Below are 27,554 nucleotides of genomic sequence, written 5' to 3'. Positions count from 1 at the left end.
CCGAAGAGGCTCGTTGACAAAGGCCCCAAGGATGCCGGGGGACAGCACTTGGTTCTGCGGGCGGGCAGGCCCTGAGGCATCGCAGGGCTCTGAGGAAATCAGGCGGTGAGGACTGTGGCTTGAGGGCGCCCTTGTCTTGGCCGCGGAGCGCCGGGATGGGACGCGCTGGCGTGCGGAGTGCAGACAAATCCCACAGAGGAAAGGCCAACAGCGGGCACCGAGCCCAGCGCGCGCCAACCGCTGCGGCGCCTAGAAAGGCCCGCCCACTCGCCGCCACTCCCGATTCTCATTGGCGCCTCCTAACTCTCCGCGGATTGGTTACCTCTGGGTCCAATTAGCCTGGTCTGAGCCCTCCTTCCGGTGAGAGAGAGGTCGGCCCCCAGAGAAAGCGGAAGAGCGCGTTAGCGCGCGCTTCACAAAGTCCCGGTAGCTTGAGGAACTAGGTTGAGTGCCCAAAGGCTGTGAAGTGCGGGAAGGTCAAGACAGAGTGAAAGGGAAGAAGCATTGAGAGAGCAGGGCCTGCGGGGAGTGGAGAAATTAAATAAAACTGCGGATCCAAATTAAGAGGCTAGGATCTGGTGGGTGAGGCCTTGAGGGGCGTGGTCTTTGGGGCCAGGTCTTTTGACAGGTAGAGCCCCTTCCGAGTGGGCAGGACCATCGCGGGGCGGGTTCTGACTGGAAATGTCAGTGGTCTCCCTTCTGCGGGGTAGCATGGGGCATCGCACTCTAGCCTCCTTCCCGGCCCTATGGGCCTCCATCCCCTGTCCACGATCTGAGCTGCGCCTGGACCTGGTTCTGGCTTCTGGACAGTCTTTCCGGTGAGTGACCCTGAGTCTTGGCTCCTCAGCACCGCAGGCCTTGGGTGCAAAGGAACGTTGGGGGTGAAGGAAGGGTACAAAAGAGACTGAAGCACGAGTAGTGACCCTGTTAACTCCTTTATAAGGTGGAAAAGCCTGCGCGGTGCTGTTGCGAGGATTACATTGTATAATTGATGTAAAAGAAAGCACTTGTGTTTTGCAGTTCGTGAGTCAGTTTTGTATGTGAAGCAGTTATAGGATAGGAGGGCCCCAAAGGGTGCAGAAAGGGGCACTGAGTGCTAGGGCTGCCATATGCCTGGGGGCGCAGGTGGAGGGAGCAAAGCCCTGCGCACTGGAGTGGCGTGCTGGCCGACCAGGTATGGACCCTGACCCAGACTGAGGAGCATCTTTACTGCACTGTGTACCGAGGGGACAAGGGCAGGGTTGGCAGGCCCACACTGGAAGAGCTAAAGGCCGTGCAACAGTACTTCCAGCTGGATGTCAGCCTTGCTCCACTGTATCACCATTGGAGTTCCGTGGACCCCCACTTTCAAGAGGTGGCTCAGAAATTCAAGGGTGAGTACAGAGCCTGAGGCAGAGGTTGGGTTGCTTGTGATTTGGTTAAGTTACTCGGTTTCACCATATGTAAAATGGGGATTATATCTATCTCAGAATTTTATGAGGATTAAAGAAGCTAATACAAATTAAGTGCCTAGAATAGTGCCTGACACACAGTAGTTATTATTACTACTGTTAATGTCCTGCGGACCACCATAGTGAAGTGACAGGGATATTGAGCCAAATCCTGGCTGTGTGATCTGGGGCTGGTGACATCGTTCATTCTGTAAATGTTGCAGAGCATCATCTATGTGACTGGGAATACCACAGTGAACAAAACAAATCCCCAACCTTGTAGTGCTTACACCGTGTGTTCTTTGTGGAATGGGATGATAACATGGACCTCACAAGATGCTACAAAGAATGAGAGCTCCAGCGTTACTGTCTTTAACAATGCTGTCCCTCATTCCCCTAGGATCCCCTTTGGAGCCTAGGATCTGAGGGTAAGAAGAGCTCACTACCAACAGCAGGTGATTTCTCATTTCCCTACCTTTCTGGTCCCCAGGTGTGCGACTCCTGCAACTGGACCCCATCGAATGCCTTTTCTCTTTCATCTGTTCCTCCAACAACAACATTGCCCGCATCACTGGCATGGTGGAACGGCTCTGCCAGACCTTTGGACCTCGGCTCATCCAGCTTGATGATGTCACCTACCATGGCTTCCCCAGCTTGCAGGCCCTGGCTGGTGAGTAGCTGAGTCCCTGCCTCCAGGCCTTACAACAGCTTTCAGGGCCTGTTGAGTTCTCCCCTGATGCCTTTCTTCCATCTCAAAGCTACCTGCCTTTTTAAATACTGCCCTCATCCAGAACTACCCTGCCTGGTCTGGTCAGCCCCACTTATATGTCATCTTCCTTGTCCCTGAAATGTCAGCACTTCAGTGGTCTGTGCTTTTTGCCCATGAGTTCACTGGCTCATCAGAGGACATCTGTATACAGTGTACAGCAATTTGGGCTTAAGATGCATGTTCTAGAGATAGCCTGCCTGGGTCTGAATTTCAGCTCTGGCACTTGACTTCTGTCTATATGATCTTGAGCTCATTATGTAGCTTCTCTGTGCCTCAGGTTCTTAATCCATTGAATGGGATAACAATAGCTCCAACCTGTCAGAGTTTCAAGAGGGTTGAGTAAAGGAATGCACATAGCGCACCTCGCATAGTGTTTGGCATATAGGAAGTAAGCAGAAAATTCAAAGTGCTATCTCTGCTGTGAACCCAACAATTCTGCATTCAAAAACACACATGTTCTTCATGGGAGTGCTGTGAGCGAAGTATTTACAAAGGCAAGTACCTCAGTTGGCAGATGTGAGAACCAAGCTGGAGGAAGTGCTTCATGCCTGCATTGCAAAGACACAGCCCCCGCTGGAGAAAACAGAATGTTTTGGGTGCTTAGAAAACCCATCTTGGGTCTCAGCTCCCAGCTTAGTAGTCATAATACCTCTGGGAATTCATTCACTTCTCCAAGCTTCTCTTGTTTGTGGAATAGGAATGACAATTTCTATCCAGAAGGGTTTGAGGCATGAATAAGGCAGTCATGAGGTAGCACAGTGCAGTGGGTTAAGAGCACTGGCTTGGTGTCCTAGACCTCAGTGCAAGGTCCCATCTCTGTCATGTCCTTTCTTGAGCAAGTTACTTAACCTCCTCTAAGCACTCATTTTCTTCATCTGTAAAGTGGGAAGAACAATAGTATTGTCATCAAGAACCTTGAGAAAAGCATGATAATAGAAACTGCTACTGTTATTATGACTATTATTTATTTTTTAGATTATTTATCTTTGTCTGCTCTGGGTCTTCATTGCTGTGCATGGGCTTTCTCTAGTTGTGGCAAGCAGAATCTACTCTTCATTGGGGTGGTTGGGCTTCTCATTGTGGTGGCTTCTCTTATTGTGGAGCACAGGCTCTAGGACTCGTGGGCTTCGGTAGCTGCAGCCCTAGAGCACAGGCTCAGTAGTGTGGCACACAGGTTTAGTTGCTTTGCGGCATGTGGGATCTTTCAGGACCAGGGATTGAACCCATATCCCCTGCATTGGCAGGTAGACTCTCAACCACTAGACCACCAGGGAAGCCCTGTGTATTATTTTAGATCATAAATGTGAATTCATGAATTCACACCCTTTGGGAAGGTTAAAGAACTCAATTGAGGAGTTCCTCCATGACAGCAAGTCCTTCTCAATCCCTGCTCCAGTGCACAGCACATAGTGCTCAGAAAACATTTGTAGAGGGGCAGAACCCAGGCTTAACCCTTTCCTTTGTATGTGCAAGTGTCCTGGGGTCTCCCAGAGAATGGCAAGGTAGGAGAAGGGTACTTAGGAAAAGCATACGTGTCATTTGCAGGGCTCACGCACTAGCCTGATGACAGGAAGGATTTGAGAATGTCTGACCCCTGTTCTCCTCCTCACTCCCCCACAGGGCCAGAGGTGGAAGCTCAGCTCAGGAATCTGGGCCTGGGGTACCGTGCCCGCTTTGTGAGTGCCAGTGCCCGAGCCATCCTGGAAGAACGGGGTGGACTTCCATGGCTGCAGCAGCTGCGCAAGGCCCCCTATGAGGAGGCTCACAAGGCCCTCTGCACCCTGCCTGGAGTAGGCACCAAGGTGAGGCCAGGGGTTGAAGGCGGGCAGGAAGAAGCTACTCTCACTTCCCATGCAGAGAATAGCAGAGGAGGAGACAAGGCAGTCAGAGAGCTGGGTGTGGGCTTGGCTTCTGGAGGCAGAGTGGGAGGGAGAAAGGATACCAGCAGATGTTTTATTAGAGAAAATGTAGAATGCAGAAAGGGTATAAAAGACATTGCTCTTTGAATGCATTTTTAGAAAAACCATTTGTTCAGGTACATACATACACTGCCATATGTGTGCAGAAACTTCTGGAAGGAATCATAGGAAACTCAATAGTGGTTACCTTTGGGAAGACAAATAAGAAGATGTTTCCAACTTTTTTTTTTAAAACACTATCAATGTGACATGCAAGATCTTATTTCCCTGACCAGGGATTGAACCCATTCCCCCTGGATTGGGAGCTCAGAGTCTTAACCACTGGATCACCAGGGAAGCCTTCCACTTTTCATTTTGTTCTTCCCTTAAAATTATATGTACTTACAGAACTTTTTAAAAAATTTTCTTATTAAAGGATAATTGCTTTACAGAATTTTAAAATTTTTTTTATTAAAGGATAATAGACCTCTTGTTTAATATCAAGAATGGTTAGGTATCAGAAAGATGACTGGGAATTTGGTATTTATTGTTTTCTTTTTTATATTTCTCTGTACTTTAAAAATGAGTTTTTATTTAAATTACTCTTTTTAATGGGCTCTGAACTCCAGCCTAACATTAAATCTTGATTCTGAGTCTCCATATCTGTGTAACTTCAGCCAAATCACTTCACCTTCAGGACCTGTTTTCTTGTCTACAATAAACCTTCTTTTCAGGTTATGATGAAACTGGCACACATAAGATGTTTACCCAGTAGCACTCTCGTCACAGCTGTTTTTTAAATTATTAATAGAAAATACAGTAAGAGTGTCCTCAGAGTGGAGAAGGAAGCATCTGGCTTTGGAACTAGAAGCAGGTTGCTGACTGGACCCTGCCATTCCTCTGTGGCTTACTCTCTGTCTGTCAAAGGTGGCCGACTGCATCTGCCTGATGGCGCTAGACAAACCCCAGGCTGTGCCCGTGGACGTCCACGTGTGGCAGATTGCCCAACGTGACTACAGCTGGCGCCCCACCACCAGCCAGGCCAAGGGCCCGAGCCCCCAGGCCAACAAGGAACTGGGTAAGGAGAGAGAGTGGGATGTCAGGGCTGGGATGTGTGGGCTGAGGTGGTAGAAATACACCTCTCCCTAAAACCCCACCCTTGTGGATAGGGAGCACGAGGGGCCATTTAACGTCACCTCACCACTTCTGGTTTAGGTAATTTTTTTTTTTTTTGGTTTAGGTAACTTTTTCCGGAACCTGTGGGGACCTTATGCTGGCTGGGCCCAAGCAGTGAGTGTACCTAGGCTTCCCCTCCATCTCCAGCCCAGACCCCATAGGACGTCTCCCTGGCCCTGACCTATTTTCTTCTACCTCCATTGCTGTCCCATTTGAGCCTAAAGGACTCTCTATCCACCCCAGCCCTGCCACCCATGAGCCCTTCCAGCTCCCCACACTGCCCCACCAGTCCTGACTGCAGTGTGCCCTCTCCCCACTCAGACTCCCACCCCTCTTGCCCCAGGTGCTGTTCAGTGCTGACTTGCGCCAACTCCAGCGAGCTCAGGAGCCACCAGCAAAGCGCAGAAAGAGGTGCACAGGGCCGGAAGGCTAGGTGGGGGCATGGAGAAAGGGATTTCCCAAACACCCCTCCCTACTGCTCCCTCCTACTCTCCCCCATCCAGTCTCATGTTGGAAAGGGGACTTCCTGCAGCTACCTCAGGGGCAGGCACCCTCAAATCAAGCAGTTTGCACAACCATGTTGGGTATAGGTTGTCTGAGGAGACAGAGCAGCCTGTGGGTTTAATTTCTTCCCTTTATTACAAGAAGGAACAATAAAATAGAAATATTTGTATGGAAAATGCAGTGGAGGGGTGATACAGAAAGGGGTGTGGAGGGAGTGGGGTAAGGTACCTCCCCAGTTCAGGGAGGGAGGGGGAGTAGGCCATCCCCAACCCTTCCTGCATAGCAGATCCTGACCCTGGATCCAGGCCCCTAGAGCTGGGGGTGCAAAGAGGGGGACAGTTCCGGGCTGGGCTCCACACAGCAGTCGCGACAGCAGCAGCCAGCCACCGGCCCTACATGGGAAGACAGAGCAGAGCTGATCACAGGAGCAGACCCTCCACTCCAGCCTGGGCCGCTCTCCACGGACCTCCCATGTCCTGGCACAGAGCCCTGTTCTCACCCCCCGCTGCTTGTGCCAGGAGCTCCCCACGACTCGCTGTCTGTCCCTGCCCCTCCTGGCTGGTGCCCAGCTGTAGCTTCCTCATGTGCCGCACCACGGCTGTGGCATTGAAGGCTTGCTGTGGAGAAAGGCAGAAGAAGGGACTTTTGAGAGAGTAGGAGATCGTGGGGCAGGGTCTGGCAGTAGAATTCTTAATAGCAGTTCTGTTATTTTCATTCAAGTGATATTGGTTGATCCCCAAAACCCCCTGAAACCTCTACAAGACTTCATTAAATTATGTTCGTATTATACAGTTACACACACATACACACACGTATAAAATATATGTAGACATGTATAATTTCTCATATAATTCACATTCACATAATAGTAAACACTTTGTATAGCATTGTGTGTCAGGTAGTGTTCTAAACACTTATCGTAACAGATCATTTAATCTTCCTGAAAGTCTTTGAGGTGGGCACTATGTCAGCCTTGGTAAAGGAGGAAAACAGGCACAGAGAGGTTAAATGCCTTGCGCAGCTGTGTGTATATCATTCTCTACTCAACCTGTCACTGAAATGTCCCTCGAATTTACCATGTCCTAAATCAAAACCTCCCCAAAAACAAGTTTCTGGCCCCAGGATCTCCATCCAAGTGATGGTACCATCACCCAGCTTGTCCCCAACCAAAATCTTGGGCGAGCCCTGGACATCTCCTCCTCTCTCTTCCAGTGTCCATTCTAACATCACCTCTTGTCAGTTCTGCCTCCCAAACAACTCCTGGTCCAGTGTCCTCTGTTCCCACTGTCACTGCTCTGATTCAAGCTCTCACTGTCTCCTGACCGCATCTCTGCCACAGTCCCCTAAAGGGTCTCCCAGCCTTCACTCTGCCTTTCAGCATCTTGAGAGCCCTTTGTAAAGGTCAAGTTTCAGCTGAAAATCCTTCCGGAGCTCCTCAGCATCCTCAACATCAAGTCAGCCCAAAGCTGTGGGACCCAAGCTGCCAGGCAGCCTGGCCCCGACCTGTCTTCAGCCTGGTTTCCTTCCTGCAGCCCCTTCAGTCCTGCCAGGCACTGCCCAAACGGCTGTACTCTCTTCTCCTGGCCCTTTGCACCCTAGTTCCCTCTGCCTCAGACCTTATCCTGCTGTGCTAGGCTAGTTCCTACTCGGCTCTCAGGCCTGACCAGTCTGTCAGGCCATGACCACTTTAGGCCCCTTCCAGGACTCCGTAACTTGGATTATGTCTCCTTGAAAAGCATACACTGTTACACCTCTAGTCTTGAAGATCAGGGACCATCACCGGAATAAAGTGGGTGTCACAGCATTGCATGAATGAATGAGACCCTTCAGTAAGCATCCCTGAGCATTTACTGTGTGCCCCACTTGGTGTGAGCTGGAGGCTAGATGGGGGTCGTGGGCTCACCTTCCACTTGCTTTTGGCAAAGTTCTTCTTGATCTGCTCGCTCACCGACTGGTGAATATTCTTATCTAGGGCAGTATCTCCTGCAATCCTAGGATAGGTGTGTATAGAGGGCTGTTGGTGAAGGGAAAGGCAGGCCTAGGGGCCCCAGACCCCATCATAGCCCAAGGCTTGTGGGAGCTCTCACCAGGGGTGCTGCAAGGCCTGCTCACAGGTGAACCTCTTCTCTGGATCCTTCTCCATCAAGTGCCGGATGAAGTCTTTGGCTGAGCCCCCCAGACAAGAGCAAAGACAGCATGGCGGTGCCTGAGCACACCCCCAAGATAGAACCCACCCCCTCAGGTCTCGCCTGGCATCAAAGCCAGATCTGTCCATGCACTGCCCCCCCACCTGTACTCGTTCTCTAAGCCCCCGACCCAACCCAGCTCTCCAAATAATAACTTGTTCTTAGAGAAGATTGACACTGACATGTAAATGATCAATAATGCCTTCACAAGCTTTGCCGCCTAACTGGAGGCACAAAAGGACAGATGAAAACATTAATGGTGTTGTTTTAGGTACTAGAAAGTCAGTGTGGGGAGGTAGTCTGAAATATACTATGTCTGACCAGGGGCCAGGCAGAGAAAAGCACCCAGGGTGAGGTGTCTGGTCTAAAGACAGTGCTTAATCTGGGGCTGGGGAACCTGGTGAAGTGAGGAAACCTTCCCCCACCCCTACCCCGACCCCCAACCCAAGCAGATGAAGCAGGGACTGGAGGTAGGATCAGGGGAAGAAAGGAAAGCCCCAAATACCAGAGTCAGAGATGTCGTCCCAGTAAGGAGAGTCAAACTCGTACTCGGCCTTCAAAATCTGTTCAAAGAGTTTGGCATCATTCTCGTCATAGAAGGGAGGATAACCACAGAGCCTGGGCAGGGAGAAACTCATTCTCATTTCTACCGTTGGTGTACACACTGGCTCCCAGATGGAGCTTTGGTGCAATGCTGAGGTTCAGATGGGCCCCCAGGAAGGAGTTCCCCTCTACAAAGTGCGGAAGTCTAGCTCTCTGCCTTGCTCACTCCTGTCCAACTCCACCAGCTTTCAATTCCGCATTGTGCCACCATCTGTCCTTCCTCAGGGCCTTTGCGCTTGCTCTGTGCTCTTAGCCACTCTTCCCAAACACTTTGAGTGTCTGGCTCCCTCACTTCATGCTGGATGCCACTCATGACACCTCCTCAGAGAGGCTCCTGACCTGCTTATCTAAAACAGCATCCATCCCATCTCCCTACCCTGCTTGATTTTTCTTCATACATGTCTCACCACCTGCTATTATTGTACAGGTTTATTTACTTGTTTATTTTCTGTCTCCCCTACTACTAGCATGTCTGCTCCCTGAGGGCAAGCACTTTGTCGTTTTTATCCTCTGCTAAATCCCCAGCGCTTGGCCACAGTGGCCAGAAACATAGTCTCTATGGAGTGAAATAATACAGTCATTAACTGGTAGAGATAAATATGGATGGCAGGAAGGAAGAAATAGCACAGAGGAAGAAGAGACCAAAGTAGGGGAGAGGAGAAGTCTGGAGTCACATCCGTAACAGCCAGGCCCCCACTCACAGGATATAGGCGATGACCCCAATGGACCAGCAATCCACAGCCTTGCTGTAGGGCTTCTGGGCCAGCACTTCAGGGGCTGTGGAGGGAAGGGGACATGGTGTTGACAAATCTCTGCCCTGCAGCTCCCGCTTCTTCCCTGCCCACAGCCCCGGACCAGGGCCCTCCGCACCCACGTATCCTGGGGTCCCACAGGCCGTGGAGAGCACACTGCCGGGGTCTTCCATCTTGGAGAGGCCAAAGTCGGAGATCATGATCTTAGAGTCTTCATCCAGGCTGTAGTACAGCAGATTCTCTGGCTTGGAGGGCAGGAGGGAGGGAAAGGAGAATTGGAAATGGCCAGAGGCTAGCAGAAGCTTCTGCCTCTGCAAACACCCCAATGAGCCCCCCTCCCCCAAAGCTACTGTAGTTTTACAGCTGCCATCTTGGTTGGAGGCACAAGAAACTCAAGGAAGTTCTCAAGGAAGTCAGAAGTTCCCAAAAGGACAAGGACCTCGGGGGTATAGGGGGGAATCTCCTATAAACCTCAGGAGTGTATTGTGAAGCCCTGAAGAATTTTTGAGCACCTACTGTGTGCCAGATCCTGTGCTGTGCTTCATTTCAGTTCATCCTTACAACATCCCTGCCAGGCCACTGTGAATAATCCCTCTTTACAGATGAGTAAACGGATGCCTTGAGAGGCAAAGTAACTTGCAGTTGGGGATCTATAGTCAGGGAGTGGCTAGGCCAGAATTCAAAGTCCTCTATTTCACCCTGGTGCTCTCCTCCTAGAGCAGAGTGTGATGGACCACCAAACATGCACCTCATCATCATCTCTGAGGTGGAGGGCTTTGGGGATTTCTGGCTGTCTTCTTTGTGTTTTGCTGTCATCCAAGTTTTCTACAAAGAGCAAGTGGGAGTTTTATTATCAGAAAAAACCTAAGATGTTACTGGGATAATCACCTTTGTGTTCGAGTTTCAGAACTGGAATGGGGAGGAAGCAGTTTAGGGCTTACAAGGTCAGACAGAAAGGCAAGGCTCAGCAAGGGGTTGAGAGCTACCCAAGGTCACAGTGGGGAGTTTGCGGAGGCCCCACCCTTGGGTGCCCTAGCTTCCCACACACCCACCTTGAGGTCTCGGTGTACGATGCCCAGGTCATGCAGGTACTTGACGGCATCCAGCACCTGGAAGATGAGGCGGCTAGCATCCCGTTCTGTGTAGAAGCCTTTTTCCACAATTCGGTCAAACAGCTCACCGCCTGACACCCTGCAGCCAGGGACAGGGCAGTCTGGCCAAGACAGCAGTGGATGCAGAGAGACCAGGGAGGGGGCAGCAGGGACGGGTGTGAGAAAGGGGTTGACACAGGGCCACTCACAGCTGCATGATGAGATAGAGGTGTCCCCCACTCTCGTAGATGTCATCCAGGGCTACAATGTTAGGGTGCTTGATCCTGAAAGGAGAAATGAGGTGGTTCAGAGTCGAGGACAGTTCAGCCACCTCCCTACCCTCATCTTAAGGAACCACTGCCTGCAAACCTGGGTAGGATGAGCCAAAGATCTGGGTCCCAAAGGGAACAGCTGCTTTACCATGTGTTATAGTGTCACGGAGGTTAACACTGGGCTCTGGCATTGCACAGATCTGAGTCCTCATCTGCCTCTGCCACGTGCTGTTGAGGGCACGTCTTCTCACCTCACAGTGCTGACTGCTATAGGATTTTAACACTTGTCTGGGTTTATAAATTTGCCAGCCTCTCCCACCAGCATATCATCTCTACAAGACCAGCAGCTTTATCTTGCTGACCACCGTGCCTCCACACCTGGTGCAGACTGAGTGCTCACTAATATTCATTGAATTGAGTATAACCTCTCCGGGCCTGTTTTTTTAAATCTGTAACATGAAGCCAGTGATGGTACTTCCCTCCAAGTATTGAGGTGAGGATCACGTGAAGAAATGCAGGGAAGAATATTGGCACAGTACCTGACACACAGTAAACACTCCAGAAATGAACCAATGATGGTGAGTGAGTTTGATGGAAGGCTTGGCTCTGCCACAGATTTGCTGTGTGACCTTAGGCAAGTCCTTTGTCCTCTCTGGGCCTCAGTCTTCCCGACCCAGTGGTAGAAATGATTATTTTGTCCCTGCTCAGGGTGGTGGGAAAGCTCAGGTGGGAGGTTGGATGTGGAGATTCTATATGAGCTTTCCAGTGAGAACAGCAGGTTTCCCATCAGCATGAGCAGTTCAGAGACCATCTCGTTGTTGTCAGGGTATCAGCAGATGGGTGTTTTTAAACTTGTGAGGTGGTGTAATACGTGGGGCAACTTGAGGTAGGTCTAGAGATAGCATCAGCAGAGGTACATGGGTTCAAGACATGTTCAAGGATTGACCTTTAGATATGACTGGACATTAAACCATTGTAAAGAAGCAGTGGCATCTTAATCACATCGGTCATGTTTGCTCTCGTGCCAGGCACTTGAAGTAAAGGATGTCTAATGCTCCCCACATCCTACCAAGTGGAGATAATTACCCCCATTTACAAATGAGCAGTTTGAGGCTCAGAGAGGTTAGGTGATTTGCCCAAAGCAGAGAGAGGAGGGGAGTGGGACAGGTCAAGGCAGGGTTGACCCAGAGCAGGGACAGAATCTGCTCCACGCACTTGTGTAGGACAGCGATCTCATTCTCCATGCTGCCCTCCTTGCCCTCCAGAGCCTTCTTGGCGATACATTTGATGGCCACCATCTTCTGAGTCCTCTTATCTTCTGCCAGGATGACCTCAGAGAAGGCTCCTCTGCAGGGAGAGGGGATTCATGAGATGGAGAACCGGAACCTCAGCTTCCCTCCAGCCTCTCCTCCATCCCACTATGGGTTACATGACCATCCCCAGGACAAGGAGGTGGAATGAGCCTCCCTCTATCACCCATTCACCTCTCTGGTGCCAGAGGTGCCCCAGCCTAGCCAATAAGAGTTGTCTATCCCCTGGCCACAGTAACTGGGTCCTGTGATATAAGCCAGGTTACTGGCACTTTGAGAATGAGGTGTTCTTTCCTGCTAAGTTGGTAGGATGTAAGACTGGAGCTAATGGTGGTGATCTTTGCCACCACTTGGGGAGAGCCTGCTTGAGAATGAAACCAACACAAAGGAAATCAGAGCTGAGAAACAAAGACAGTTTCCTAATAACATCATGTGAGCCCCTATATCCCATACCTGAAGTTTACCCCCTAGGCTTTTTGATTATGTGCATGACTGATTCATTCCTTTTTCTGCAAAAGCCAATTTGAGTCATGGCTTATTTAACACCCTTTAGAACCATGAAGAACATCAGCATCACTTGGTAGCTCTTCAGAACTGTGGAATCTTGGGCCCCACCTTAGACCTACTAAAATCAGAAGCTGCATTTTAACCAGATCCAATACTTAGGCCACCTAATGCGAAGAGCCAACTCACTGGAAAAGACCCTGATGCTGGGAAAGGATTGAAGGCAAAAGGAGAAGGGGCAGCGGAGGATGAGATGGTTCGACAACATCACCAACTCAATGGAGGTGAATTTGAGCAAACTCCAGGAGATAGTGGAGGACAGAGGAGCCTGGCAGGCTACATACAGTCCATAGGGTCACAAAGAATCGGACATGACTTAGAGACTGAACAACCGGTGACGTGTATGCTCACTGGAGAAGCAGTGCTTTCGAACAGTCTTAGAAAGGAGCATACTCATTTTCACTAAAGTTCACTGGTTAAGGAATGAGTGTTGACTAGTGCTCTCTAGAACTATTTGCTTTTCCTGGGATCATAAGTCATAGTCAATGAACAGCATCTCATGGTGAAATCTCAATCATCAGACTAACTAGTGACTACAATAGCCTCATTGCTGGCTTCCAGTCTTGTCCCTCTTCAATGTACCCTCTATACTGTGGCCAGAATGACCATCCTGAATTGCACATCTGCCAAAAAGTCTTAAATGTTATCCTGTGGCTCATGAGATTACTTCCAGCTTCTATAACTTGGCTTCGAGGCCTTACCTGACCTGTTCCTCTCTATCCTTAGTGTCTTCCACTCTTCCCCCCAGCCTCTGATTATAAGCTCTACCAGACTCTGTCTCTTTCCACACATAACATATCTCTGAGCCTTTGTTTATGTTATTCCTCCTGCCTGGAATGCCTTCTCCCCGTCTGACAAGTACTCTCCTGCCCATCCTTCAATCCACAGCTCTAATGCCCCCTTCTCCAGAAAGTTATTCCCCATACAGAAGCCGCTGCTCTCTGGGCTCAACAAAGTCCTCATTCGCGAACTTAGCTAGAGCACCGCACACGCCCGGTTGTCATTTTCCATGGGTCTGTCTCCCTCACATGTTTGGGATCAACTTGAGGGGCAGAGATCAGGTTTGAGTTATTTCTGGATTCTCACCATGGAGAACAGAGCCATGCCCAGCTTCAGTTCCAAAACCTAGGCCAGAACCCCCAGTTCTTGGCAGTCAGTTTAAAAAACTGGCTCCTTCATTCTCGCCTACTTTCTTCTTGTCACAGGAACCCAGAGCAAGAGCAGCCTCTGTTCCACCCCCTGTCAGCCAGAAGTGAGAACTCCAGGCCACTCGGGCCATACAAGGCCACCACAGGGCCTGGGATGTAGGAAACAGGAAGCAGTGATCAACTGGCCAGAGGAAGCACCACCCTGGACCCAGCCTCCCCAGCCAGCCAGCCCCACGAGTGAGGACCCTCCCTACCCTACCACCCAGCTCAGGGACAGCTCCCCCCTCTCTCCTGCCACGGAGACTCACGTTCCCAGAACATCTCGGAAGTTGTAAATATCTCTAATGTCCTCTGCCTGCTTCCAGCTGGGGCGTTCCACTGCCCCCGGCATGGCCCACTGCCCCCCGGCCACAGCCAGGGCTCCTGGGAAAGGGAATGGAAGAAGACTCAGCAGGGCTCAGACTTCCTTGTGGGAACTTAGTGAGGGCCCCATTGAGCACACATTTATTCATCCTTGATTCATTGATTTGACAAAATCATCCAACATTCATTCACAGGTCATGTGTTCATTCAGCAACATCCATTCATTACATCCTTAAGCCTAGAGGAAAATCCTTCAGGTGGCAGCAAAATTCTTTATTCAATAAAGTCATTCATTCATTCAGCTCACCTCCCAATTTCTCCCTCTCTAAATCCAAACACACGAGGGGACACTGAACTCTAGGAGGACAGCAAAGAAGACCCCAGAACAATTTGTAGAAACACACAGCCCCAGAGAATCACCCTGTCCCCAGAACCAGCAATGTTGCTGCCTGACCCTGGGAATCGCTGGGGTGTCTCCTCTCCCTCCTCCTCCTCCCTTGCCAAGCCTCTCGGAAATCAGGTTTCCGGCAGCCTGGGCTTCCAGCAATATCTCAGCCACGTTTTTAAATAGCTCCTTCTGCACTGTTACCACAGCAACAGCAGGCACAGCTGGAACTGCCCAGGCCTCCTGTTACCCCTCTCAGTCCTGACTCCCCATTTGGGTCCCAGCAGCTTGAGAAAGGGTCCCCCCCCCAACCTGTCCCCTACTGGCTTCATCTCACCCTGATCCAGCCTATACTTTTACTCTGTTGAGCCCTCTGTCGCAACCAGCAGTAGCGGGTGAGCACTCTCTCCCCAGTTATCAGATGGGGAATAGGGAGCTGAAGCTGGAGATAGATACGATTTGGTTGGAGATGGATAGCTGCCCAACAAGGCCCCAGCTAAGCTTGCTGAAAGCAAAGGCCTTGGAGGGCACTGCAGCCAGACTAGGACCCATCCAGAAAACACAGCCTCTCAATGCCATCATAAGCCCACGGAAAGGGAGGTCAAAACACAGCCCAGTGTGCTGTGTGACCTCAGGGAGGGCACTTTCCTTCTCTGTTTCTTCTGCTGGAAAAAGAGGGGAAGGTGCCCTAACTAAAGCCCATGGTGTGAGAGTCCACTCTTTGGATGGGACTTTGTTCCCAGGGGGCCTGACCACCCATCCCAGGGGCAGAAACTTCTAGGAAAAGAGAATTGATGGTAAGCTCCAGAGGGCAGAATTTTAAAATCCATCTGGGGGCCTGGCAAAAAAAAACCCAAACTCACAGTTCCATACATATCCCTGCACCAAGACCCACCCACAACCCTGAAACCAGACGCCTGCCCCCAGATCCGCACACTCCATTTCCAGATGAGTCTGATCTCACATGTACACCCAGACATCAGCCCACATCAACTCACCCCCCAGACACCCTCACACCCAGACATCTCTCCCACACCCCAAAACAAATCCACACACACCAGGACAAGATGACACCTAGACAGAACAGATACACACACACACACACACACACACACCCCTACGTCACCTGTATACCAGACATCCTGGATTCCTAACACCTGTCACCCTGCAGCTCCTGCACACCCTGTTCAGTGGCTCAAATCATGTCTGACTCTTGTGACCCCATGGACTGTAGCCCACCAGGCTCCTCTCTCCATGGGATTTCCCAGCCAAGAATACTTGAGTGGGTTGCCATTTCCTTCTCTAGGGGATCTTTCCCACCCAGGGATCAATCCTGTGTCTCCTGCTTGGCAGGCGAATTCTTTACCACTAAGCCACCACAGAAGCCCTCCTATACACCCTAGAAGCTCTTAAACTCCAAATCCTTACATCTAACTCCAAACATCCTCAGGACACAACTATATACCCCCCAACTCTGACTTACTACCCTTTGAGCCAGACCCCAGCACACACAACACTTGGATACAGTCTGCAACAAAAACACGGATTCCCAGACATCGCCACCCAGATGGATACCCTTACACACCAACATACCTGCAACTTCACATTTGATCCACTTGCCTGTGCTAAGACATTCGCACACCCCAATACGGCCGCCACACAGCTATACCTCCAAATGCCCAGTCCTTCCACACTCAGGCCCAGCTGAAGGCAGACACATACACACACATCCCTCCTCACCTTCCTCTTTTACCCGCTCAGTTTCCCACTGACCACCTGGCACCTGCTGGGCCTGGGGCAGAGCCGGGGGAGAAAGGCCCTACCCTGCCCAAGTAGAGTCCAGCACGCCCAGGCACCCCCTCCCATCTTTGGGAGAGGGTACCCAGCAGATGGGGGGTCCCGCCGCCCTCCGGCGCCCAGGGTCGTGGGCGGGGCGGCTCCCGGGCGGTACCTGCGGCTGCCCCGCCGCGGGGCTGGCTGGGAGGCCCGACTTGGCTGGGGCCGAGCTCCGGCCGCCGTCCGCCGCTGCTGCGCTCCTGGCCCGCCAGCCCGCTCTCTCGCTGGGGCTCGGTTCGGGCTCCGCTGGCTCCCTCCGCCCGCCTGCGGCTCTGATGTCAGTGGAGGAGGAGCCTGCGGCGGAGGGACTGGGGAGGTGAGGCCCCGCTCCGGGGCTGAGAAAGGGGCGCCCGGGGCGGGGTGGGTGCGCGGAGGAACCCCTCAGTTCAGTCAGAGCATTCGCTAGATTCGTTCTATCTTTCGTTTCCCGCCGGGGTCCCCGTTTCGCAAAAGGAACCACTGAGGCATAGAGAGATGAAGGGTTCAGAATCAGCAGTTGGTCAGAAGCAGAGTTGAATTCGAACCCAAGTCTGTCCGATGCCGGAAGCTGACCTTTTTCACCCTATCTCTAGAAGTTTCTTTCAGACCAGTTCTGTGAGCTTCCTTAGGGTTGAGCTCTGTCCACCTCCCCTCCCCACCCCGCCCGGGGAATTAGTCCCTGGGAAGGGCTTGGGAGACTGATGGGGGTGGAGGAATGGGGCCGTAGGGAAAGGCCAACGCAAAAGTAAGCACTGAAGAGAATAGAGGCAATCGTAGGGTGGGGGCCGCATTCTACTGGCGGGAAAACTAACAGGTCCTTCTCTGAGGAAGAGCAGGGCTCTAATTCCCTACACCTGCCAGGCAGAACAGGTGTGGTGCCCGGAGGGCCTGGGGCGGGGAGGGAAGCGGGAGGAGGGAGAGTTAAATCAAGATCCTGGGGGAAGTCGGCCAAAGAGGATCACGTGACGGGGCCGGCGCCTGGGGCCCTTGGCTCGGGGCCAGGTTGGGGAGGGGAAGCCCGAAACCGCTCCGGGCCGGCAGGCTGGGGGCCAAAGGACCTGACTGACGTCATCTTGTGCAAGGCCTTCCTTGGGAAGATAGTGGGGCGGGGAGGAGCAACTCCCAGGAAGTAGGGGTGGGCCTGGACTGGAGCCAGCCAGAGGAGCCAGCCTGAAGGCCCCCGACTCCACCTCCATCACGACCGAGTGCTGCCCCCAACTTTTGAATTCCCACTTTCTCCATGTGGAAATGGGGAGCTGTGCTTTTTCCATGTGGAAATGGGGAGTTAGTCACGCAGTCAGTCGTGTCCGACTCTTGACTGTAGCCCGCCAGGCCCCTCTGTCCGTGGAATTCTCCAAAGAATACTGAAGTTGGTAGTCATTCCCTTCTCCAGGGGATCTTTGCCACCCAGAGATAGAAGCCAGGTCTCCTGCATTGCAGGCAGATTCTTTACTGTCTCAGCCATGGGGAGAGGACGAGGCTTAACCCCAAGTCAGTTTCAACTGGCTTTTCCCTCTCTTATCCTCAAGACTGTGTTCTAGGGTAGTCAGTTTGTTATGCCTATTTTACAGGTGAGAGAGGAAGATGGCTGGGGTTTCTAGGACGACTTAATCTGGGTCACACTTTGTCTCCCTGAGTCTCAGTTTCTTCATTTGAAATATGGGAATATTGATGACTGACTCAGAGTTCTCCTGAGAATTCTATGAGCTGATGAATGTGAAGTGCCTGGAATACCATTGGGATTTAAAATATGACAGCTAAAATTTACTTTTACTTTAGTATAAACAGAAGTATAAAAGAAGGCTGAGTGCCGAAGAATTGATGCTTTTGAACTGTGGTGTTGGAGAAGACTCTTGAGAGTCCCTTGGACTGCAAGGAGATCCAACCAGTCCATTCTGAAGGAGATCAGCCCTGGGATTTCTTTGGAAGGAATGATGCTAAAGCTGAAACTCCAGTACTTTGGCCACCTCATGTGAAGAGTTGACTCATTGGAAAAGGCTCTGATGCTGGGAGGGATTGGGGGCAGGAGGAGAAGGGGACGACAGAGGATGAGATGGCTGGATGGCATCACTGACTCGATGGACGTGAGTCTGGGTGAACTCCTGAAGTTGGTGATGGACAGGGAGGCCTGGCGTGCCGCGATTCATGGGGTCGCAAAGAGTCGGACACGACTGAGCGACTGATCTGAACTGAAGTGAACTTAGTATAGACAGAGTCTCAGAGAAGGGACCTGATTTGTCTGGGAATAGGGGGCTAAGCGGCAATTTCCTTCCCCCACATCTCCTTTCCACTGGTTAGATTCTTTTACTTGTCAAGTGACAGAATACCCAATTAAGCCAGCTTCACCAGAGAGAAACCTAGGGCTTAACATAGCTGAAGCAAGACTGAAGGAAGAACACCATGGCTCAGCGTCTGAGACTGGAACTGGAGACACAGTACTTGTAGAATTTGCTTTCTCTCATCTCTCCTTGTCTTGATTTTTCTTTACACTTTGGTTTCCTTTCCTCTGCAGAGTGATCTCCTCTACCTGGCAGCAAGCATGGTATGAGAGCCCCAGCTTTCCAACTGAACCCAGCAAAAGAGGAGCTACACCCGGTTTCGTGTATCAGTCTCAGGGAAGGACTATGATGGGCTCTGCTGAACTGACATGCCTATGCCTTTACCCCTGTACCTGTTGGCAGAGGATTAAGGTATTATAAAGGGTAAATGTACTGTCATGGGCAACCCCACCAGAGTCACAAGGAGTGAAGACGGCTATATTGCCCAAAGGAATAGCAGTGCTGGGCAGGCACAACCAAAATCCATCCTAGTCCTGCTCCCATCAGAAAAAAAAAATCAGTTAATATGTTTTGTTTCTTACTCTTCCAGACTTTTTATAATGTGTATACATATACCCATTTCCTCCTATAGCTCCCTTCTCCAATGAGCCCCCATCTTCAATGAGCATATTTCAAGGTACTAAAAAAGTAAGTCAAAGAAAGTCAAAATATATGGAAACAAGAAAAGAAAAAAGTAAAGGAAGTAATTCCCTTCTCTCCTTTGTAATTAAAAAAGGACAAAACAGCTCAGACATTGCCATCAGTTCTTGAATCCAACAGAAAATTAACCATTAGATGTGTGGTCTTCTGAGATTAGAGAAAAATGGAAGAAATCACAAGGAAAAGATGGACAGGCTTATATACAAACATAAAAACCTTTTTTATTGAGGTATAGTTGATTTAAAGTGTGTTCATTTCTGCTGTACAGCAAAGTGATTCAGTTCTGTTCAGTTGCTCAGTCATGTCCAACTCTTTGCAACCCCATGGATTGCAGCACACCAGGCTTCCCTGTCCATCACCAACTCCTGGAGCTTACTCAAACTCATGTCCATCGAGTCAGTGATGCCATCCAACCATCTCATCCTCAGTTGTCCCCTTCTCCTCCCGCCTTCAATCTATCCCAGCATCAGGGTGTTTTCCAGTGAGTCAGTTCTTTGCATCAGGTGGCCAGAGTATTGGAGTTTCAGCTTCAGTGTCAGTCCTTCCAATGAATATTCAGGACTGATTTTTCCTTTAGGATGGAGTGGTTGGATCTCCTTGCAGTCCGAGGGACTCTCAAGAGTCTTCTCCAACACTACAGTTCAAAAGCATCAATTCTTCAGCACTCAGCTTTCTTTGTAGTCTAACTCTCACATACACACATGACTACTGGGAAAACCATATATATATATATATATATATATATATATATATATTCTTTTTTATATCCTTTTCCATCATTCTTTTTATATTCTTACCCATTTTATCATAGGATACTAAATACAGTTCTCTGTGCTATACAGTAGGACCTTGCTGTTTATCCATTCCATATATAATAACTTACATCTTCTAACCCCAGCGTCCACTCCACCCCTCCCCTCCCTGCCTCCCCTTTGGCAACCACGTCTGTACCCTGTGTCCATGAATCTGTTTCTGTTTTATAGATAGGTTCATTTGTGCCATATTTTATTTATTTATTTATTGGCTGTGCTGTGGCACAGTTTGCATGATTTTAGTCCCTGACCAGGGTTTGAACCTGAGCCACAGCAGTGAAAGTGCCAGTTCCTAACCACTGGACCAGGGAATGACCAAGAAATTCCCTGTGTCATATTTTAGATTCTACATATAAGTGATACCATATGTATTTGTCCTTCTTGGTCTCAATTAACTTACTGTAATAATCTCTAGTTGCATCCATGTTGCTGCAAATGGCATTATTTTGTTCTTTTTATGGCTGAATAGTATTCCATTGTATATATGTACCATGTCTTCTTTATCCATTCATCTGTAGTTGGACATTTAGATTGTTTGCATGTCTTGACTATTGTGAATGGTGACATAGGGGTGCATGTATCTTTTTGGATTAGCTTTTCATCTGGGTATATGCTCAGCAGTGGGATTTCTGCATCTTAAGGTAATTCTATTTTTAGTTTTCTGAGGACCTTCCATATTTTTTTCCATAGTGGCTGTACCAACTTATTTTGGAGGTTCACTTTTGTCCACATCCTCTCCAAAATTCGATATTTGTAGAGTTTTAATGATGGCCATTCTGACCGGAATGAGGTGGTACCTTGTAGTTTTGATTGTATTTCTCTAATAATAAGAGATGTTGAGCATCTTTTCATGTGCCTGTTGACCATTTGTATTTCTTTTTTGGGAAAATGTCTATTTAGGTCTTCTGCTCATTTTTCGATTGGATTGTTTTTTGTTGTTGAGTTGCATGAGCTGTTTGTATATTTTGGAAATTAAGCCCTTGTCGGTTGTATCACAATTATAAAAACATTCTTAACCTCTGTTGTTGGAAACAAACAAACCCAAAACTCTACCTTATTCCAAGGTCATAGCTAACAGTAAAAGGCAAACTTCCAACTGAGGAAATGTTTTAGTGACAATGGGTTAGTGTTTCTATTATGTAAAGAATACACAAAATTGATAACTAAGAACCCAATAAATGGTCAAAGGAGACAGACAAAACACAATGAACATGGAATATTCTCTACCTTGAAAGTAGTCAAGGAAGTACAAAATAAAAGAAGAAACCATTTATAGCTGATGTTAGTGTGAGCAATGGGCACTTCAGTATTTCTGGTGGAAAAATGACTTGCTAAAAATCTTTCTTTTGGAAAGCAATCTGGCAGTACGCATCAAAAGCTTAAATAATGTCCAGCCTTTTGACCCAGGAATTTCTCTTCTGGGAGTCAATTTCAGGGAAATAATCCTAAATTAGGGCAATGGCAACCCACTCCAGTACTCTTGCCTGGAAAATCCCATGGACAGAGGAGCCTGGTAGGCTGCAGTCCATGGGGTTGAAAAGAGTTGGTCATGACTGAACGAGTTCACTTTCACTTTTCACTTTCATGCATTGGAGAAGGAAATGGCAACCCCTTCCAGTGTTCTTGCCTGGAGAATCCCAGGGACGGAGGAGCTTGGTGGGCTGCCGTCTCTGGGGTCGCACAGAGTCAGACACGACTGAAGTGACTTAGCAGCAGCAGCAGCAGCCTACTTAAGAGGGTTTTCCTCTCCTTTTCTAGACATTAGGTCCCCAAGGATAGCACTTTCAATATTATTTCTCCTTCCATTCTTGAAGGCCCACAAGTTCTAGTCGAGCCCCACATTTGGGGTTTTCCCTCTGCCTCTGTGGTGCCTACCCCTACTTTCTCACCCAGGAATAGCCTATCTTTAGAGGCTCAGAGGTCCCTCTACTGTTTACCAGATCTCACTAATTTCTCTTGGCTAACCCAGGCATATTCTAGGGCACATATTCTTGGCCTTTCGCTGATTCTCATCCCACAGTACCTACAATTTTGTATGTGATGGTGCTGGCCAGCCCAGAGAGGGACGTTTAGAATAAGGCCTCTAAGGTCTAAGACCTGGCTTACAACACTGGCTCACCACCAGCTATCTGATCTGGCCCTTCCCCTTTCTGTAGCCTAGTTTCCTCTGTAAAATAAGGGTAATAGTATTGTCTGCTTTGACACAGGGTTGTTGAGAGGAGCAAATTCATGTACAGTGCTTGGCACCACCCTAGCTTGGGGGTCCCTTGCATAACCATTCTCCCAGAGTTGTTTTAACAATATGTCCTGAGCTTTCATCAGAGGTTGTGATAAGAAATCACCATGTGAAACTCAGTCTCCTTTTCCTGTCAAATTTATGGAGAATATTATCTACACATGACTCCAGTTGAGAAATTTCACCAGCATGACAAATTATTAGAATTTTTGTCAGTAAAACTGGGAGATGCCCTTTACTCTGATATCAAATGTTCTGAGACTGATGCATCATATTTCCATTTTGCACCATAGCTTCCAGGAAGCTTAGAGCTAAATCTAATGGTTAATGACCATGACTCCATTAAACCAGATGGGCTTAACTTTATGAAACTCATTAGACACACCCTCAGTTATGTTTTCCCAAATTCTTTTGAAAAAGAAAGAGACGAAGGGAAGAGAAGGAAGCAGGTATAGTTTGAAAAGAGGGCTTGGCATGCCACTTACTTTATCAACTAGAACATAGGTTTGGTTTCTCTAGGAGACACCCAAAATAATTGTGACTTAAAATAGAAATGTATAACAATCTGTTACAGCAGTCTCAGGCTGGTACAATGACTACAAGGTAAGACGAACCCTAGCTTTTTGTCTTTTTACTCACCTGTTTCTATGGTGTCTTGGACCCCATGTTTTGCGAAGCGTGGCCACCATGCCTCATCCCAGTCATGGGGAGAAGGAAACATGGAGGGCACACCCCTTGAGACTCAAGACCTCATAGTAACACACATCTCTTCCACTCACATCTGTCAGCCGAAACTTGATCACATGATCATACCTAATTGCAAAGGAAGCTAGGATATTTAGTCTTTCAGACGTACATGTCCAGCTAAAAATCAGGAGTTCTATTACTATAGAAGAAAAGGAGCATATATTTGGGAGGACATCTGCCAGTTTCTGCAACATCCTCCATCTCAGATGTGTTCCTTTGCACATGATTGCACTCCTGTCTGCTGAAGTTTCACCCTCACCCCCTCTTTTCTGTGCAGCCTCCCTGCTGCTATCAGAGTACTTCCCATTTTAGGGTGCTGTTATGGCACTCCCCTGTTCACAAACCACCCCTGACTCCCTAATGCCTAAGAGTGGTGCCCAGACTGTAAAATGCATCAGGAATCGCCTCATGGCCTGCTGAAATAGACATCTGGGCCCCCCCGGAGCCCTGCTGATTGGGTAGATCTGGGCCCTGAGAATTTGCATCTTTATTAAGTTCCCAGATGATGCTGATGTTGCTGGTTCAGGAACCACACTTTGAGAACAACCACTGACCTTAGGAATAAAACCAGAGAACCTTAACCTGCCATTCAAAGCCTGTCCCAGCCTGGTCTCAACCTACTTTCCACCTCATCTCTCATCCTTCCCTCCCCCTCCACACATCCAGGGCTCCAGTCACACTGAAGTTCTCACCTCTCTCTAAGCAAACCAGCTGTTCGCACCTCTGTGCCTTGCTGTTCCTTTTGTCTGGAATGTCTTCTGACCAGCAACTTCCTTTCTACATTCTCCCCAAAGTCTTTCCTGACCCTCTAAATGAAATGGAAGTGTTAATTGCTCAGTTGTGTCCGACTCTTTGTGCCCTCTTGGACTGTAGCCTGCCAGGCTCCTCTGTCCATGGAATTCTCCAGGCAAGAATACTGGAGAGGGTAGTTGTTCCCTTCTCCAGGGGATCTTCCCTGACCCAGGGATCAAACCTGGGTCTCCCAACATGGCAGGCAGATTCTTTACCGTCTGAGCCACCAGGGGAGCCCTCTGACCCTCTGAGCTGTTATAAACCAGTCTCTGTCCCAAGTCCATGCAGATTTTATACATTCTTCTATCTGCTTTTATTGCCTTGTGTTTTGGTTGTCTGCTCAGCTGCCTCCCATTGTCACCCACATAGCTTTTAGCCAGGGTAACAGGATAACTGAGTAAGGAAACAAAAGTATGAATGAGGAAATAAAGGCAAGTAGATGGAGCAATCCGAGAAGGCAATGGCACCCCACTCCAGTACTCTTGCCTGGAAAATCCCATGGACGGAGGAGCATGGTAGGCTGCAGTCCATGGGGTTGCGAAGAGTTGGTCACGACTGAGCAACTTCACTTTCACTTTTCACTTTCCTACATTGGAGAAGGAAATGGCAACCCACTCCAGTGTTCTTGCCTGGAGAATCCCAGGGACGGAGGAGCCTGGTGGGCTTCCGTCTATGGGGTCGCACAGAGTCGGACACGACTGAAGCGACTTAGCAGCAGCAGCAGCAGCAGCAGCAGCAGCAGATGGAGCGATAAATGTTTTTATGAAGTGAATGAAGAGAAAAAGCAATGAGTGAATTAATACATGAACAAGTGAATTTTGGTCTGTTTATGCTTAGTTCTCGCCTTTGAGTCCTGAGCCACTCATCAGGAAAGGAATTTATTCTCTGACCATTTTTCCACAAACTTCCAGCCATTGCTTGCTTCTTTTTTTCGTTTAACTACACCCTGTGGCTTGCAAGATCTCCGTTCCCCTGCCAGCAATTGAACCCAGGGGTCACAGCTGTGAAAGCTCAGAATCCTAACCACTAGGCCACCAGGGAATTCCTCATTGCTTCCTTAGCAGAAGTCATGTGCGAACTTGCATCCCCCAGTTAGTTCCCAAGAGTGCTGGGGAGGCCTGGGGACCCACGCTAGGTCATGGATGGGTTAAGCCCACCTACTCCAGGGCTTATCTTCTACCCAATCCTGTTCTCACTCACCCTGGTGTTTCTGAAAGTTAGTTGTAAGGCACTGGGGACTCAGGGTAAACAATGTTAGTGGATGATTTTCAGGGCCAACACACAAAAGACTTTTTTTTTTTTACCAAATTGGTGATAAGGGGTCAATATCCTTTCCAATCAAAACTGTAGCCTAGGGAATTCCCTGGCAGTCCAATGGTTAGAATTCCACACTTTCACTGCTGGGGCCTGGGTTCAGTTCCTAGTCAGGGAACTAAGATCCCACGAAAAAAAAAACACATTGGATCCTTGAGGTGCCGAAACAAATCTCCCCCTCCTCAAAGGGAACCCAGCTTTCCCCAGCCCCATAAAGGAGGCCTTCTTCGGCTCTAACGGACATGGGTGGCCATAAGAGGGACTCCCTGTCCTGTTGTCGTTGTCATCTCTGTCAGGGATCGTACTAGCAGGGCTGTAACCGTTCTTGCACTGAGGCTGTGCAACTTTCTTGAGCCTGGATGTCCTCCTCTGCAAGGTAAATGTTACTCCTCGCCTTGTAGGTGTGTAATGAGCATCATATAAGACATGGAGCAAAGGGCCAGCACAGTACCAGGCAGAAGGTAGATGTGCAATAGAGAATAACTAGAATTCTCACAACCAATCCTTGAAAGTTCCGTTTTTTTCCCTTGTGAACTAGGCCCAGTCTTCTAGGGTTTTTCCTTCTATTTATAATGTCTACCTTCCTCTCTCACAATTCTACCTCATCTCGGGACCTCGGCTGCCATCCTTCCTCCTCCACAAAACCGTCGCTGTTCCTGGAACACTGTGCTAACGACGCCTACTATACTTATGGTCTAACGGACATGGAAACGAGTGGTAACTAAGAACAGGGGGTCTGTAGGCAGGGCTTGCATGTATTGCTGTAGAGGTTGCATACCACCTAAACCTGAAGTACCATACGCAGACTCTAAGGAAGTGGGGCCCTAATGTGCTGTGTCATAAAGAGACTCAGTGTGCAAATCAAACTGACTGAGCTTGAAACCATGCTCAACCACTAATCCGCTACTTGAGCAGGCAAGGTATATCAATTCCTAAGACTTAAGTTTCCTCATCTGTGACTGGGATATTATTAGAACCTACATGCGGGATGTTTGAGAAGATTCAATAGCTTAAAAAGTTTCGCAGTGCCTTGTACAAGGCCGAATTTATTGAGCACTTAATTTTAGAAATTAAGTGTGGGTGTTTCTCTGAGAAGCCTTCACAGAACCTCGGGGCAGTGAATCACTGAAAATCTGCAGCAGCTCCTCCCCCGCCCCTCCACTGCCACATAGCAGGAGGCAGAGCCTCCCTCACACTGTCCTTTCTCTCAGGACCGCACGCCACCCTTCTTTTTGCCAAAATACACTTTTATTAGTCACATCTTTTCTAGTTGACAAATGACAACGCTCCAAAGTAGACTAGCGTAAGCTGAAATAAACATTTGTGGGCGAATATAACTGAACTCCAGTGGAGGATCCAGGGCATCAGCTATATTGTTCGAGAGCTCTGTCTTCCATCTCCTGGCTCTGCTTCCTGAATTGGCTGTATTCTCCGGCAGACTTTTCCATGTGGCCAGAAAATGGGTTACTGGGTGGTTCAAGCTTATATTCTGTGGTTTTTCTCTCAAAAGAGAAGTCCTCCTTTCTTTCAGCATCCATAGAGCAGTCTTACGGAAGGCCTCTGATTAGCCCAGCTTGGGTCACTTGCCCACTCTTTGGACCAATCATTGTGGCTAGAGGGATGGCAGACTGAGATTGGCCGTTCTGGTGTCACATGTCCACCCTCTTTTGACAGCCCACAGAGCTAGGTGGAATGGGAAAAAGGCAGTTCTCTAACTGGAGAGGTGTTGGCCGTATAAGAATGTTGGCCATCCTGGCCATCCTCCTTTAAGGCTCAGTTCATAGGTCACTTCCTTAGGGAATCTCTGCCCCCCACCCCCACCCCCACCTCCATGTGGACCTCAACCTTCCCACAGTAAATTGTAAATTATTCTCTGACTCTCTGACATCATAGTTTAGGAACAATTGGAGACAGAGACAAGAGCCTGTTTATTCATCTGTCCTACCCTGTCTCCCCACTACCTTAGGCTTAGTGGGGAAGCAGACTCCTTTCTCATAGAGAGTGGTTTAAACCCATTAGAGTCATCCCTTGCTAGTGGATTGTTCAAGAATGGGCATGTAGGACTGAGATTGGGCTGGTGAGACCTAAGGGTGTCTGGGAAAGGCTTCTTGCTCTTCGGGGTGGGCCGTGGGAGCCAGCTGATGCCTTCCTGCCCTCTTGTGCTGGACAGAAATAAGGAAGCATTTGGCCTCCATCAGCTGCTACTGGCTGCCACTGCACAGCAGGAAGGGAACCTACTTCAGACAAAAGCTGACAGCATGGGAGTGTGGAGATCCCTGGCCCTTTGGTCAACCCTGGTGGATGCCACCCTGCCCCCGGAGCACCAAACCCCTAGCTAACACAATGTCCTTATTGTCAAACAACCCTGAGCTGAGATGTTGTTACCTGTGGCCACAGATATCTTCAGAA

At 49.2% G+C, this 27,554-nt stretch overlaps 2 protein-coding genes and 1 long non-coding RNA gene across 8 annotated transcripts; 2 read left to right on the top strand and 1 right to left on the bottom strand.

The window, feature by feature from the left end:
- Window positions 1-347: 347 nt before the first annotated feature.
- On the top strand, window positions 348-5,863 carry OGG1 (8-oxoguanine DNA glycosylase). 3 transcript variants are annotated; one of them, XM_055558031.1, is made up of 7 exons: window positions 348-818; window positions 1,126-1,373; window positions 1,921-2,100; window positions 3,820-4,001; window positions 5,025-5,175; window positions 5,338-5,391; window positions 5,595-5,863. In XM_055558031.1, exons 1-7 carry the CDS (start codon window positions 682-684, stop codon window positions 5,861-5,863), a joined length of 1,221 nt encoding a protein of 406 aa, XP_055414006.1. In that variant the 5' UTR covers window positions 348-681. The 3 variants fall into 3 exon arrangements, with proteins under 3 accessions (XP_055414006.1, XP_055414007.1, XP_055414005.1); XM_055558032.1 differs by having other exon boundaries at window positions 350-818; window positions 5,338-5,387; window positions 5,575-5,795; XM_055558030.1 differs by having other exon boundaries at window positions 355-818; window positions 5,338-5,387; window positions 5,617-5,795.
- A 26-nt stretch (window positions 5,864-5,889) lies between these two features.
- CAMK1 (calcium/calmodulin dependent protein kinase I) lies at window positions 5,890-17,148 on the bottom strand. 4 transcript variants are annotated; one of them, XM_055558028.1, is made up of 12 exons: window positions 16,403-17,148; window positions 14,012-14,126; window positions 11,897-12,028; window positions 10,619-10,693; window positions 10,371-10,509; window positions 9,437-9,563; window positions 9,268-9,343; window positions 8,469-8,581; window positions 7,865-7,943; window positions 7,681-7,768; window positions 6,277-6,394; window positions 5,890-6,192 (listed from the first exon to the last, which is right to left on the bottom strand). In XM_055558028.1, the coding sequence occupies exons 2-12, from the start codon at window positions 14,092-14,094 to the stop codon at window positions 6,170-6,172; spliced, it is 1,053 nt and encodes a 350-aa protein (XP_055414003.1). In that variant the 5' UTR covers window positions 14,095-14,126; window positions 16,403-17,148; the 3' UTR covers window positions 5,890-6,169. The 4 variants fall into 4 exon arrangements, with proteins under 4 accessions (XP_055414003.1, XP_055414001.1, XP_055414002.1 ...); XM_055558026.1 differs by having other exon boundaries at window positions 5,890-6,169; window positions 16,403-17,123; XM_055558027.1 differs by lacking the exon at window positions 16,403-17,148 and adding an exon at window positions 16,192-16,290 and having other exon boundaries at window positions 5,890-6,169.
- Window positions 16,487-27,530, top strand: LOC129635243 (uncharacterized). Its single transcript, XR_008706177.1, has 3 exons — window positions 16,487-16,603; window positions 18,779-18,956; window positions 27,316-27,530. It is a non-coding gene; the product is annotated as an uncharacterized LOC129635243 (long non-coding RNA).
- Window positions 27,531-27,554: the final 24 nt, after the last annotated feature.

This window comes from Bubalus kerabau, chromosome 20, assembly GCF_029407905.1.
Source record: "Bubalus kerabau isolate K-KA32 ecotype Philippines breed swamp buffalo chromosome 20, PCC_UOA_SB_1v2, whole genome shotgun sequence".
Taxonomy (NCBI): Eukaryota; Metazoa; Chordata; class Mammalia; order Artiodactyla; family Bovidae; genus Bubalus; species Bubalus kerabau.
The sequence above is the reverse complement of the archived record's forward strand: the minus strand, read 5'-3'. Positions and strand labels throughout refer to the sequence as shown.